The sequence below is a fragment of the Salmo trutta genome, chromosome 26 (assembly GCF_901001165.1).
Source record: "Salmo trutta chromosome 26, fSalTru1.1, whole genome shotgun sequence".
Taxonomy (NCBI): domain Eukaryota; kingdom Metazoa; phylum Chordata; class Actinopteri; order Salmoniformes; family Salmonidae; genus Salmo; species Salmo trutta.
Genome location: NC_042982.1, coordinates 22,222,196 through 22,238,210, shown reverse-complemented (window position 1 = coordinate 22,238,210; position 16,015 = coordinate 22,222,196). Strand labels below are relative to the sequence as shown.

At 41.3% G+C, this 16,015-nt stretch overlaps 1 protein-coding gene across 1 annotated transcript; it reads left to right on the top strand.

Annotated features, from left to right (window-relative positions):
- Positions 1 to 6,903: 6,903 nt before the first annotated feature.
- Positions 6,904 to 15,481, top strand: LOC115163434 (multidrug and toxin extrusion protein 1). Its single transcript, XM_029715291.1, has 17 exons — positions 6,904 to 7,143; positions 7,488 to 7,589; positions 7,844 to 7,912; positions 8,428 to 8,576; positions 8,824 to 8,866; positions 9,534 to 9,578; positions 9,669 to 9,766; positions 9,883 to 9,980; positions 10,267 to 10,380; positions 10,626 to 10,693; positions 10,987 to 11,095; positions 11,227 to 11,302; positions 11,593 to 11,662; positions 13,974 to 14,106; positions 14,372 to 14,466; positions 14,553 to 14,595; positions 14,741 to 15,481. Exons 1-17 carry the CDS (start codon positions 6,985 to 6,987, stop codon positions 14,983 to 14,985), a joined length of 1,716 nt encoding a protein of 571 aa, XP_029571151.1. The 5' UTR covers positions 6,904 to 6,984; the 3' UTR covers positions 14,986 to 15,481.
- The last annotated feature ends 534 nt before the right edge of the window (positions 15,482 to 16,015 follow it).

Here is a 16,015-nt window from a genome sequence, read left to right as displayed (position 1 = left end):
CCTTAAAACCTGTTGGGGCTAGGGGGCAGTATTTGCACGGCCGGATAAAAAACGTACCCGATTTAATCTGGTTACTACTCCTGCCCATTAACTAGAATATGCATATAATTAGTAGATTTGGATAGAAAACACTCTAAAGTTTCTAAAACTGTTTGAATGGTGTCTGTGAGTATAACAGAACTCATATGGCAGGCCAAAACCTGAGAAGATTCCATGCAGGAAGTGGAAATCTGATTTGTGGAATCACCTTCAACACTTTGCCTATGAAACACATCGTGAGTTAGGGCTTCCTAAGGCTTCAACTAGATGTCAACAGTCTTTACAAAGTGGTTTGAGTCTTCTCCGGTAGAAACTGACCAAACGAGAGGCCTGGAAAGTTGGTCATAGAGGGAGGGCCATTACTACTATGACGCGGGCGCCCATGTGTACCCTCTCATTCCGAAACGTTTAGTAAGACAATGCAATCGTCCGCCTTGAATATTATTGAAGTTCTGATTGAAAAAGGCCCTAAAGATTTATGTTATACAACGTTTGACATTCGTGAGGACAAGTCCCGCGCGCCTCGTACATTATGAGTAGCCTTCGGAACGCGCTAACAAGAAGGAGCTATTGGGACATAAATTATTAACTTTTTCGAACAAAACTACATTTGTTGTGGACCTGGGATTCCTGGAAGTGCCTTCTGATGAAGATAATCAAAGGTAAGGGAATATTTACAATAGTATATTTGATTTTAGATGGTTCCAAGATGGCGCTAACCTGTATCGCCTAGCCTATTTTTCTGAGCATAGCACCTCGTTTATTGCAAAGTGTGATTTCCAAGTAAAGTTATTTTTAAATCTGGCAATGCGGTTGCATTCACGAGCTGTTAATCTATAATTCTTTGAATGACAATATTATAATTTACCAATGTTTTCGAATAGTAATTTAGTAAATTGTAGCGCTGATTCACCGGAAGCATTTGAGGGAAAATATTTTCTGAATGTCACGCGCCGATGTAAAATGCTGTTTTTATATATCAATATGAACTTTATCGAACAAAAAATGCATGTATTGTGTAATATGATGTCCTAGGAGTGTCATCTGATGAAGATTGCCAAAGGTTAGTGCTGCATTTAGCTGTGTTTTGGGTATTTGTGATGCATGCTAGTTGCTTTGAAAATGGCAGTGTGATTATTTTGGGCTGGGTACTCTCCTAAGATAATCTAATGTTTTGCTTTTGCTCTAAAGCCTTTTTGAAATCGGACAACGTGGTTCGATTCAGGAGATGTGTATCTATAAAATGGTGTAAAATAGTCACATGTTTGAGAAATTGAAGTTATAGCATTTATGAGGTATTTGTATTTCGCGCGACGCGATTCCACTGGCTGTTGACTAGGTGGGACGCAAACGTCCCACTGGCCCAGAGAGGTTAAGCCATTTTGCCACAACTTTGGAAGTATGCTTGGGGTCATTGTCTATTTGGAAGACTCATTTGCGACCAAGCTTTAACTTCCTGACTGATGTCTTGAGATGTTGCTTCAATATATCCACATCATTTTCCTCCCTCAAGATGCCATCTATTTTGTGAAGTGCACCAGTCCCTCCTGCAGCAAAGCACCCCCACAACAGGATGCTGCCACCCCCATGCTTCACGGTTGGGATGGTGTTCCTCGGCTTGCAAGCCTCCCCCTTTTTCCTCCAAACATAACGATGGTCATGATGGCCAAACAGTTCTATTTTTGTTTCATCAGACCAGAGGACATTTCTCCAAAAAGTACGATCTTTGTCTCCATGTGCAGTTGCAAACCCTAGTCTGGCTTTTTTATGGCGGTTTTGGAGCAGTGGCTTCTTCCTTGCTGAGCGGCCTTTCAGGTTATGTCGATATAGGACTTGTTTTACTGTGGATATAGATACTTTTGTACCTGTTTCCTCAAGCATCTTCACAAGGTCCTTTGCTGTTCTTCTGGTATTGATTTGCACTTTTTGCACCAAAGTACATTCATCTCTAGGAGACAGAACGCGTCTCTTTCCCCAGCGGTATGACGGCTGTGTGGTCCCATGGTGTTATTACTTGCGTACTATTCTTTGTACAGTTGAACATGGTACCTTCAGGCGTTTGGAAATTGCTCCCAAGGATAAACCAGACTTGTGGTCTGCAATGTATTTATTTTTCTGAGGTCTCTGCTGATTTCTTTTGATTTTCCCATGATGTCATGCAAAGGGACACTGAGTTTGAAGGTAGGCCTTGAAATATATCCACAGGTACACCTCCAATTGACTCAAATGATATCAATTAGCCTATCAGAAGCTTTTAAAGCCATGACATCATTTTCTGGAATTTTCCAAGCTGTTTGAAGGCAGTCAATTTAGTGTATGTAACCTTCTGAACCACTGGAATTGTGATACAGTGAATTATAACTGAAATAATCTGTCTGTAAACAATTTTTGGAAAAATGTATTGTGTCATGCACAATGTAGATGTCCTAACTGACTTGCCAAACTATAGTTTGTTAACAAGAAATTTGTGGAGTGGTTGAAAAGATAGTTTTAATGACTCCAACATAAGTGTATGAGAAACTTCCGACTTCAACTGTATAACCCCTATAGAATAAATAGTTTTATTTGTGACCTATAAACAACTATCATAGGAATTAATGTTGTCAGTTATGGTCAAAGTAAGCCCTTTGTAAGAAATTTAATCAAATTCCTGACTAAATGTGGGGGAGATTCCAGGTTTCCTGATTTCCTGGTGCCTCCGTGTATGCAGATTATTTGACAGATATATTTCAAAATAATATACCTCCCCTACCTTGTCACAACACAACTGATTGGCTCAAACGCAACTTTTAGGAAAGCACACCTGTTAATTGAAATGCATTCCAGGTGACTACCTCATGAAGCTGGTTGAGAGAATGCCAAGAGGGTGCAAAGCTGTCACCAAGGCAAAGGGTGGCTATTTGAAGAATCTCAAATGTAAAATATATTTGGATTGTTTAACACTTTTTTGGTTACTACATGATCCCGTTGGTGTTATTTTATTCTACAATGTAGAAAACAGTAAAAATAAAGAAAAACCCTTGAATGAGTAGGTGTGTCTAAACCTAAAAATTTGAGTAATTAAGGTGACAGACATTGACACATTCAATACTGCCTTGCACGCTTTTGCTTGCATCTAGCTGGTCTAGGGTGTAATCATTAGTCCAACAGTTGCAAACGAGAGAGTTTCTATTGGACAAATGCAGGTATGTTTATCCCTGTTTTGTTCCGTTTGCTTCTGTTTAAGAAACTTTTTTCAAAAGAATTAGTGGAATGAATACACCCCTAATCACACGCAAACACAGTTCACTTTCGTAGCAGCCACATAAAAAAGCATTGTTGTATTCTTTCCCACATCTACACACTCTCCTTTCACCTTTTCCCTTCGCTTGTGGACTTCAGTGCACAACACATCAGCTTTCTGTGACCAGGCAAAAAACCTTTCCAAGCAAAACCATATCATAACCGCTAACCGCTACACACAGCCTACATCGTTGTCACCATAATAACGTCATAGTCAACATAGCTACTACAACTAACATGTTAGTAAACCCGTTACAATCATGCAGTATAGTTTACAGTCAGTAGCAAGCAGTTTAGCAGTTACACCTGCGGGTCCTGGTGACAATAAATTAATAAAAACCAAAAGCTTACCTTGACTTGGAAGAGTTCCAGTGTTGGATAGCTATAGCCAGCTAGCTAACTTAGCATCCCTCTGTTTGAGCCGGGGTTTTGAATAGGCTAAACTAGCTAGCTGCATTCACTAGCTAAGTAAGTGAAAGTGAAAAAAGACAACAAAATATATCAAAATCTCTCTCCCTCTCTCTTTCTCTCTTGCTTCTTCATTTTTGAAGAAATTACTTTGTTCAAAACTATACAACTATTGGCTTTCTCTCTTTTTCAGTCAACTACTCACTATATGTTAGGCACTGCAGTGCTAGCTAGTTATAGCTTATGCTTTCAGTACTAGATTAATTCTCTGATCCTTTGATTGGGTGGACAACATTTCAGTTCATGTTGAAAGAGCTCTGATAGGTTGGAGGATGTCCTCCGGAAGTTGTCATAATTATTGTGTAAGTCTATGGAAGCGGGTGAGAACCACGAGCCTCCTAGATTTTGTATTGAAGTCAATGTACCCACAGGAGGACGGAAGCTAGCTGTCCACCGGCTACACCATGGTGCTACCCTACAGAGTGCAGTTGAGGCTACTGTAGACCTCTATTCCAGTGTTCTAATCAATTATTTGGTGATGTGAATATATTTAGTACAGTTTAATCTAAAAAGGATAACTTTTTTAATGTTTCACTATTTTTATTTGTATGAAATTCACTGAGGAGGATGGTCCTCCCCTTCCTCCACTGTGGTATGCATAGTGTCAAACAAAATGTAGGCCTACAGTATACACTCTTATAAAAAAGGTTTCCATAAAGGTTCTGCAGCTGTCCTATAGGAGAACGCTTTTTGGTTCCAGGTAGAACCCATTTTGGTTCCAGGTAGAACTGTTTTGGGTTCCATGTATGGTCATACAAGGAAATGGTCCTACAAGGAAACCAAAAGGTTTCTACCTCGAACAAAAGGAGTTCTTCCTTGAACCAAAAGAGGCTCTTCAAAGGATTCTCCGATGGGGACAGTCGAATAACCTGTTTTCATTGTAGATACAGTGAGGGAAAAAAGTATCTAATCCCCTGCTGATTTTGTATGTTTTCCCACTGACAAAGAAATGATCAGTCTATAATTTTAATGGTAGGTTTATTTGAACAGTGAGAGACAGAATAACAACATCAAAAATCCAGAAAAACGCATGTCAAAAATGTTATAAAATTATTTGCATTTTAATGAGGGAAATAAGTATTTGACCCCTCTGCAAAACATGACTTAGTACTTGGTGGCAAAACCCTTGTTGGCAATCACAGAGGTCAGACGTTTCTTGTAGTTGGCCACGAGGTTTGCAAACATCTCAGGAGGGATTTTGTCCCACTCCTCTTTGCAGATCTACTCCAGGTCATTAAGGTTTCGAGGCTGACGTTTGGCAACTCGAACCTTCAGCTCCCTCCACAGATTTTCTATGGGATTAAGGTCTGAAGACTGGCTAGGCCACTCCAGGACCTTAATGTGCTTCTTCTTGAGCCACTCCTTTGTTGCCTTGGCCGTGTGTTTTGGGTCATTGTCATGTTGGAATACCCATCCACGGCCCATTTTCAATGCCCTGGCTGAGGGAAGGAGGTTCTCACCCAAGATTTGACGGTACATGGCCCCATCCATCGTCCCTTTGATGCGATGAAGTTGTCCTGTCCTTAGCAGAAAAACACCCCCAAAGCATAATGTTTCCACCTCCATGTTTGACGGTGGGGATAGTGTTCTTGGGGTCATAGGCAGCATTCCTCCTCCTCCAAACACGGCGAGTTGAGTTGATGCCAAAGAGCTCCATTTTGGTCTCATCTGACCACAACACTTTCACCCAGTTGTTCTCTGAATCATTCAGATGTTCATTGGCAAACGTCAGACGGGCATGTATATGTGCTTTCTTGAGCAGGGGACCTTGTGGGCGCTGCAGGATTTCAGTCCTTCACGGCGTAGTGTGTTACCAATTGTTTTCTTGGTGACTATGGTCCCAGCTGCCTTGAGATCATTGACAAGATCATCCCGTGTAGTTCTGGGCTGATTCCTCACCGTTCTCATGATCATTGCAACTCCACGAGGTGAGATCTTGCATGGAGCCCCAGGCTGAGGGAGATTGACAGTTCTTTTGTGTTTCTTCCATTTGCAAATAATCGCACCAACTGTTGTCACCTTCTCACCAAGCTGCTTGGCGATGGTCTTGTAGCCCATTCCAGCCTTGTGTAGGTCAACAATCTTGTCTCGGACATCCTTGGAGAGCTCTTTGGTCTTGGCCATGGTGGAGAGTTTGGAATCTGATTGATTGATTGCTTCTGTGGGCAGGTGTCTTTTATACAGGCAAATAGCTGAGATTAGGAGCACTCCCTTTAAGAGTGTGCTCCTAATCTCAGCTCATTACCTGTATAAAAGACACCTGGGATCCAGAAATCTTTCTGATTGAGAGGGGGTCAAATACTTATTTCCCTCATTAAAATGCAAATCAATTTATACAATTTTTGACATGCGTTTTTCTGTATTTTTGTTGTTGTTATTCTGTCTCTCACTGTTCAAATAAACCTACCATTAAAATTATAGACTGATCATTTCTTTGTCAGTGGGCAAACGTACAAAATCAGCAGGGGATCAAATACTTTTTTCCCCTCACTGTAGCACCTTTTTTTGTATGATAGATATTGCTCATAGTTTAAGTGTGTTTTAAACATATTTGAAATAGTCTTAGAGGCCCATTTGGCTGCCAGTTCTCTGTTACTTTCAGACAGACACTATTATCTAGACTACTGTGTTCACTGGGCCATACTCTGAGTCTACAGTAAGGTAGCCAGAGGAAGTGCCATCCCTCTAGTGCCTCATATGTTTGATCTTTCAGCTGATGGGACTGTCACCTACCATCGACTTTCTTTCAGAGGCTTTTACAGCTTTAGACCTTTGTGAATGTCATTGTTAAAAGTGCCTAGTCGTGTTTGAAATCGACTACATTGCAGTCGGTGACAAAATACTTACTGATCTACAAATCATCTTAAATTACTACTCATTATTTGTAGATGTGCCTGTCTGCTCAGTCATTAATCAGCTACTGAGAAAAATTGATGCTTTCGAACACTGCCTCAGAGTTCAATAGGGAAGAGCTCCATCATCTGGTGGAGTTGCAGAATTGACAAAACACTGTGAACTTTGTCCAGCAGTGGATTGGCAGTCATGTTTAACAATGCTAGTTGAGATTGCTTATGTACAGCTAAATCAGAGATAGGAAGTGACATATTCCGTGATCTCACTCTGGCAGCTGGTCGCTAGAATACCACCTTATTCTTACTTGACCATACAGACTTTTCTGAGTGACAGTCTTAAGAAATGGATACTAATGTAATTGTGGAGAGTAGGATGAATGGGAATGAAAGCTCTTCATATTCATTGACAATATTTGGGAACTGTTTGAGATGTATTCGCAGGTTGATTCCTGTTGACTTCAAAAAAGAAATGATTGAATTATCAACATTGGCTGGGCCTGTGGTAAGAAACATCTATATTCCATTTTTCGTGTCCACAATTAGTTCAAAGTTATATGAAACCATACATTTCTAGATTAAATTATTATTGTTATTTAGCAGTGTTGCTTATATAATATTGAATTCACATTAAGGCCACTGGCACACTGGCTAATTATAGGTTACTGGCATCTGGCACACTATAGATGTTTTTTCATTGCTTCATCTACTTACTTTGAATGACCTCAAGCCATACATTTGATGCATGAATAACACGTCAGTGTTAGGCCTATTCACTACACATATTCCTGATAGTATACACGACTATATCAACTGATTTATCAAATGTTGTGGTTGTATCGGCACCAGGTTATGGCTCAGCTCATGGTCTTTTTTGTGAGTTTCGTCAGTACAGTTTTCTGTGGCCATTTGGGGAAGACAGAACTGGCAGGGGTGGCTCTCGCCATAGCTGTAAGTATTGATTGACTTATGAGTTTATATAACTTTTTTATTACAACAATTGTGGGTAATATTATACTGGCTACCAGTAGGTTTGTGCCATAATGTGACTTCTGTCACTCCGTGTCATGTCAAACATGATGGCACAAACAGACTGGTACCTAGCTGTGGTAATATTGCATAACTGTTGAAATTACAGCACACTATGAAATTGACAGTTTCAACCAATTTCTAAATTTCTCAAAATCTCTGTTCTGGTCTTCTAGGTGATTAATGTTACAGGTATCTCCATTGGGTCTGGTTTATCATCAGCGTGTGACACACTCATATCTCAGGTAGGTATGAAACCTAGTCTGTTTCCTCCTCCTAACACAGACCACTGTCCCCAAAATGTTACCAATAGCATCGTCATCATAGCTCTGGTCCAGGGGGTCATACACGGCTTGCTATTGCTCAGTATCAGTAAATTGCATGTAATCACCACTGGGATTATTATTATTTGACCCTGCTGCTCATCTATGAACGTTTGAACATCTTGGCCATGTACTGTTATAATCTCCACCCGGCACAGCCAGAAGAGGACTGGCCACCCCTCAGAGCCTGGTTCCTCTCTAGGTTTCTTCCTAGGTTCCTGCCTTTCTAGGGAGTTTTTCCTAGCCAGCTTGCTTCTACATCTGCATTGCTTGCTGTTTGGGGTTTTAGGCTGGGTTTCTGTACAGCACTTTGTGACATCGACTGATGTAAAAAGGGCTTTATAAATACATTTGATTGATTGATGTAGCACCCGGGACCAGAGCTACATTATCCTGCCGTTCCCCTCAAAGATAAACTTGATTATTTCTCCCTGCAGACCTTTGGGAGCCGCAACCTCCTGAAAGTTGGGGTCATTCTACAGAGAGCCATCCTCATTCAACTTCTGGCCTGTTTCCCATGCTGGGCTATTCTCATCAACACAGAACCCATCCTCCTGGCTGTCAAACAGAGCCCAGAGGTTGCCAGGTAGGTCAGACTCCTCCAGTCACTGCACACAGTTACCCCAGATCTAATAGATGTCTAAAATGGCACCCTATTCGTTATATAGTGCAATACTTTTGACAAGGGATGATATTTGATGATATTTGGGACGCAGGCTATGTCTCTGAATTTGTTTGTTTTCTGTCATTCACAAGTGACATGTAGAGAACGGTTTGTAGAATGTGATTACTGTTTTGGATCATTCTGATAGAGCTCTCTTATGTCACTTTAGGTTGTCTCAGATCTACGTGAAGATTTTTATGCCAGCACTCCCAGTGAGTACATCTATCTACCCAGACACACGTGAACACAGTCTATTAAGCAGTAGTGTAAAATAAAAATACTTTAAAGTACCACTTAAGTAGTTTTTGGGGTGTCTGTACATTACTTTACTATTACTATTTTTGACTACTTTTACTTCCTAAAGAAAATAATGTACTTTTTACTCCATACATTTTTCCTGACACCCAAAAGTACTTGTTACATTTTGAATGCTTAGCAGGTCAGGAAAATGGTCAAATTCACGTACTTATCAAGAGAACATCCCTGGTCATCCCTACTGCCGCTGATCTGGCAGAATCACCAAACACAAATGATTCATTTGTAAATTATTTCTGAGTGTTGGAGTGTGCCCCTGGTTATCTGTAAATTACATAAACCAAGAATATTGTGCCTTCTGGTTTGCATAATATAAGCAATTTGAAATTATTTATTTACTTTTGATTCTGAAGTATATTTAAAATCAAATACTTTTAGACTTTTACTCTAGTAGTATTTTACTGGGTGACTTTCACTTTTACTTGAGTCATTTTCTATTAAGGTATCTTTAATTTTACTCAAGTATGATAATTGGGAACTTTTTCCACCACTGCCATTAAGATAATAATGAATTTCACATGTCAATAACTTACTGAAACATGTTCATCATACATTTTTTAACAGGCCACTTTTATTTACCAGCTGGAGGCCAGATATCTACAGAATCAGGTTAGAGCTAACCTAGACCTCAGTCAGTCGCCCTGCAACTAGAATAATCCCCTGACCATTTGATCTGAATGAGACTTTATTGTCCTTCAGGGAATCATATGGCCGCAGGTCATCACAGGTGTGGTGGCTAACCTACTGAATGCCCTCATCAACTACATCTTCCTCTATGTTCTGGACCTGGGTGTAGCGTGAGTGTCATCCCCAAACAGTGATTATTCTCTCATGGATATAGGATGGGATGGTAATTGTTAGCACTGAGGGCTATAGGATGTAATGTATGTTGTGGATTGTTTTCGGTTGACAGTGGGTCTGCATGGGCCAACACCATCTCTCAGCTCTCTCTGGCTGCTATGCTCTATACCTACATCCTGTGGAAGGAACTACACAAGGCCACCTGGGCAGGTGAGACATGATTACACTAAAGTAGATCTTATACCCCCAAATCCACAAACTCTTTGAACTCTCTGTGACTTGAATGGATCCCATACAAAGTGATGCATAATATTGCATTTATTAGTATGCATTTATTGAGGGACAGCAGTGCAATGTCAAACCAAGTGCGCTGTTTTTGGCTTCCTAATGCATTAACACAGCATGGTTTTCATTCAGACCCAAACACCTTCTGTGAGAACATGAGCATTAACCTTTAAGTGAGGATCCCAGTGTCTGAGCCTTGTGTTCCTTGTAGGCTGGTCTTGGGAGTGCCTGGAAGACTGGGACACATATATCCACCTGGCCATTCCTAGCATGATCATGCTGTGTGTGGAGTGGTGGACCTTTGAGATTGGAGGTTTTCTAGCAGGTACGGCAACAGATGGAAGCAGGTCTATTTGGTGTCTGGTTATTTTGTTATTTAGCTATCTGGTTGTTTTGCATTGAAGTCTCTGAATGTCATTGAATATCTCTCTATTATTATTTGTTTTATGTGAAATGGTGTTCTAGATTTTACTATTTGCTTGTGGGTATTTCTACACATTACAAACTGTTTAGATGTTACAGTGTTTCTGCTTTGGTTTGATATCCCGTCTCACTACCTCTCAATGGCAGGTCTGATAAGTGAGGTGGAGCTTGGAGCACAATCAATCGTCTACGAACTGGCAAACATTTGCTACATGGTAAATATATAGTTGAGACTTTTTTAAACTTTTGGCAAATGTTAATCCATCATACCATATTTTCACACTAGTCACATAGAGAGTGAGCCATCTGGGTGTGTGTGTGTGTGTGTGTGTGTGTGTGTGTGTGTGTGTGTGTGTGTGTGTGTGTGTGTGTGTGTGTGTGTGTGTGTGTGTGTGTGTGTGTGTGTGTGTGTGTGTGTGTGTGTGTGTGTGTGTGTGTGTGTGTGTGTGTGCGTGCGCGCGCGTGTGTGCGTGCGTGTGTGTGTGTGTGCGTGCGTGCGTGTTGTCAGTTCCCTCTAGGGTTCAGTGTGGCAGGCAGTGTGAGGGTGGGCAATGCTCTGGGGGCTGGAGATACAGAGCAGGCCAAGCTGTCTGCCAAGCTGGCCATGTTCTGTGCTGGTACGTGTGAACACCTCAAATAATATTTAAACGCTTGACAAAAGAAAATAAAGCATTAATACGATAATTAAATGATACGTTTTACTGAAGAAATGTGTTCAGTCTATGTATGACCTTTTGTCTCTGTCCAGGGTCAGTTTCTGTGTGCTTGTCGGTTCTTGTTGGGATACTGAAGGACAAAATCTCCTATGTCTTTACATATGATGAGTGAGTAATGTAGTCTGTGGTAATTTACCACTACAGATTTGTTTCTGTGGCTTTGGGATCTGTTGTTGTTGTGTTTTAATACAACCCTGGTGTGTTGTAATGTATCTGTGTATGAGCGTGAACATTGATGACCTTTCTCTATGACATAGCTAAGTCACTCACTGTAATACAGAAGTACACAGTCATGAACTTGGCTTACATATTCCTTCACACTTTAACTAGGGTGAGGTGTCTCTGTCATTGATTTACATAACTGATTGTATTTCTAACCCCTGAATTTCTACCAACAGGCAGATCAGGGAGAGGGTTGCTCAAGTTATGGCTTTCTATGCCCCTTTTCTTCTGTTAGATGCAATATCGGTAAGGAGTCAATGCTGCTACTGTATCACAACTCATAGCTCCCTTTACTCATCACATTATAGATCCACTCTTTATAATATCAAAGGTACTATTATAACAGGTACAGTGCATTAAGGAAATACTTTACACATTTGTTACATTACAGCCTTATTCTAAAATGTATTACATTATTTTTCCCCTCATCAATCTATACACAATACCCCATAATGACAGAGCAAAATCAGGTTTATTTTTTTTTAGCAAATGTATAAAAATATATATATATATGCCATTTACATAAATATTCAGACCCTTTACTCAGTACTTTGTTGAAGAACCTTTTGGCAGCGATTACAGGCTTGAGTCTTCCTGGGTATGACGCTACAAGTGTGGCACACCTGTATTTGGGGAGTTTCTTTCATTCTTCTCTGCAGATCCTCTCAAGCTCTGTCAGGTTGGATGAGGAGCGTCACTGCACAGCTATTTTCAGGTCTCTCAAGAGATGTTCGATTGGGTTCAAGTCTGGGCTCTGGCTGGGCCACTCAAGGACATTCAGAGACTTGTCCCGAAGCCAGTCCTGCATTGTCTTAGCTGTGTGCTTAAGGTCATTGTCCTGTTGAAGGTGGACCTTCACCCCAGTTTGAGATCCTGAGTGCTCTGGAGAAGGTTTTCATTAAGGATCTCTCTGTAATTTGCTCTGCTCATCTTTCCCTCAATCCTGACTAGTCTCCCAGTCCCTGCCGCTGAAAACCATCCCCACAGCATGATTCTGCCACCACCATGCTTCACCGTAGAGATGGTGCCAGGTTTTATCCAGACGTGACACTTTGCATTCAGGTCAAAGTGTTCAATCTTGGTTTCATCAGACCAGAGAATCTTGTTTCTCATGGTCAGAGCCCTTTGGGTGCCTTTTGGCAAACTCCAAGCGGGCTGTTATGTGCCTTTTACTGAGGAGTTGCTTCCGTCTTGCCACTCTACCATAAAGGCCTGATTGGTGGAGTGGTGCAGAGATGGTTGTCCTTCTTGAAAGTTCCCCCATCTCCACAGAGCATCTCTGGAGCTCTGTCAGAGTGACCATTGGGTAAACTCCCTCTTTGCCTGTGTAGTCTGGTCTCCTTCACCACCAGCAGTTACCATACTCGGTCTGCTAGGTGGTTGCTACTTAAAGTCCCCAGGACATTCACAGTATTAGGCAAGACTGCCTTCTCTTCTTGTGCACCAGACAAATTAAAAAATATATATTTCACCTTTATTTAACCAGGAAAAGCCCATTGAGACCCAGAGTCTCTTTTTCAAAGGAGACCTGGCCAAGAAGGCAGCAACAATCAATACATTACAGAATTAAAACATAGAGCAATACAATACAGCAACATGATCCAACCTAAAAAAAAAAGCATTTACACTCCTCTCTAAGAGTCTCCCATCAATATTTTAAATTCATTCAACGGCACTAACATATCTAGATGAATCATGGATTGTAGATTATCCCATGTATATAGAATTTTTCTCTATTGTGTTATTGACTGTATGTTTGTTTATTCCATGTGTAACTCTGTGTTGTTGTTTGTGTTGCACTGCTTTGCTTTATCTTGACCAGGTCGCAGTTGTAAATGAGAACTTGTTCTCAACTAGCCTACCTGGTTAAATAAAGGTTACATTTAAAAAATATTTTAAAATTGGTCACCTACCTGACCAAGGCCCTTCTCCCCCGATTGTTCAGTTTGGCCGGGCGGCCAGCTCTAGGAAGAGTCTTGGTGGTTCTTCTCACATTTAAGAATGATGGAGGCCACTGTGTTCTTGGGGAACTTCAATGCTGCAGAAATGTTTTGGTATCCTTCCCCAGATCTGTGCCTCGACACAATCCTGTCTCAGAGCTCTACGGACAATTCCTTCGACATCATGGCTTGGTTTTTTTTCTGACATGCACTGTAAACTGTGGGACCTTATATTGGCAGGTGTGTGCCTTTTCGAATCAGGTCCATTCAATTTAATTTACCACAGGTGGACTCCAATCAAGTTATAGAAACATCTCAAGGATGATCAATGGGAACAGGATGCACCTGAGCTCAATTTCGAGTCTCATAGCAAAGGGTCTGAATAGTTATGTAAATAAGGTATTTCTGTTTTTTATTTGTAATACATTTGCGAAAATGTAAAAAAGATCTGTTTTTCGCTGTGTGATTATGGGGTATTGTATGTAGATTGATGAGGATTGTTTTTATTTGATACATTTTAAAATAAGGCTGTAACATCAAAGGGTCTGAATACTTTCCGAAGGCACTATGTTTGTAGTACAACAGTAACCTTGTCTCTGGTTCTCCTGGTTCCCCAGGCTGCCTCAGGTAGTATTATAAGGGGTGCAGGTAAGCAGAAGGTTGGGGCGATATGCAACATCCTGGGTTTCTATGGGGTTGGCTTTCCTATTGGAGTGTCCCTGATGTTTGCTGCCAAACTAGGAATCATGGGTAAGAACATCTATAAATGTGTTTCACATTTTGTCCTTTGAATTTATGGAGTAATATTTAATTCCTTTTTCAGTCTTTTGATTGCTCCCGTATTGCACCTGAGCGCCTGACTGTTTCGTAATTTAACAACATTACATTGTTGGTTTGTGTGGCAAGGTGACAAGTTGGCTAAAGCAAAGACAAACTGGCGCCAATCTCCCTACTGCTTCCTTCAGTTGTCTTTACTTCTTTGACTGTTACTGTTATGCTTGGTCTCCACCCCCAGGCCTGTGGACCGGTCTGTTTACCTGTGTGTTCCTACAGTCCTCCTTCCTCATCGTCTACCTATCCAGAATGAACTGGAAGAATGCCACTGTAGAGGTGAGGAAACAAAGGCATAACACTCAAGTCTTTATTTCATTTCATGTAAAGAGGATCTTAATGGTGATGTGTTGGGTTGTTTGCAGGCCCAGATCAGAGCTGAGGTACAGGGGAACTCTACAGACATGGGTAAGAAAGTCTCAGTTTAATCATTGACCCTTCACTTTTCTCATTCATCATCATAACTCTTTACATGGCTTTACAAATGTATAATTGTATTCTTGTTTATGGAAGAATCAATGCTCTGTCTAATAGGTGTGTTTCTGTGTGACAGACATGGCCCCAGAGGCCCAATCAAATGATATAGCTCCCTGTGAGGGCCACACAGACAGAAATGCCCTGGCTGAGGATGGGGCTGAGGCTGACAGTGAGGTTGGGGACAGGGTGGCCCTCAGCATGGTAGAGGCCTTTCTGGCCCACAGGGCCCTGGTTATGCGGAGGGGCCTGGCTCTGTGTGTCATGCTCTTCATCCTGGCCCTGGGAATCATCATCAACATACTGCTCACCAACCTCACTTGATGAACACAGAGTGAGTTCCAGAGAGGATGGGTTCCAGAGATAGCTCCACTCAACCAGAGTGGTCAGAGGACCACCTAAGCAACGATACAGAGAAGATAGGGCTGGAGAGGAGAGGAGCTGGCCAAACTATGGTGCCAAATTGTTCCAGTACTGTTGGTCTGTGAGGAGCCAAGGGATTATTTATTCTGGGTCTTTTCATTTCTCATCGGAATTAAATTGTATCACACTGTCTGAGCTGATTACACAAACCAATCAAACCTAATGTTTTCTCATCGTAATAATATAGTGCAAACCAAAAAGTAAAGACAGACTCACACTGTACGATCCAAAATGTTTGTATTCCATTCTATTCATTTATTCCAAAAACAGTGGTGTCACACCCATAGGGGGCCCAAAGCCACATACCCCCTTATAATAAAACATTTAAATGAACTACTAAACTTTTTTAAGCCAACGTGTTATCATAATTATTTATAACAAGATCTGGGGGCACACCGACTGGACCAATAACCCCCCCCCCCCCCCCCATTCTTCCTCGTAAGCATTTCCTTCCAAGGTGCACAGAGGAAAGATATGCTTAGGCAGGAAGCTAGATACTCTAGTGTGTGCAATATCATCAGTGGAGGAGGAGAGAGAGAGTGTAGAGTGACACACACAGCATTTTATTTGATTCTAGCTGCCAGTGATGGGCAGAAGGGTATGTTTGTAAATTAATTTGATCAAGCTGTGTGGCCTATTGATTCCTTCTTGAAGTTGGCTTTAGCTAGCCAGCTAGATATCCCAATCTCATGACTAAACTCGAAGAAAAAAGGGTTCCAAAAGGGTTCTGCGGCTGTCCGCCAAGGATAACCCTTTTTGCCATTTTTGGATCCAGGTAGAACCCTTTTTGGTTCCAGGTAGAACCCTTGGGTTATACTAGGGGGACAGCCGCAGAACCCTTTGGAACCCTTTTTTCTTCGAGTTTAGTTATGAGGTTGGGAGATTGGGAACCTATCTAGCTGGCTAGCTAAAGCCAACTTCAAGAAGGAAT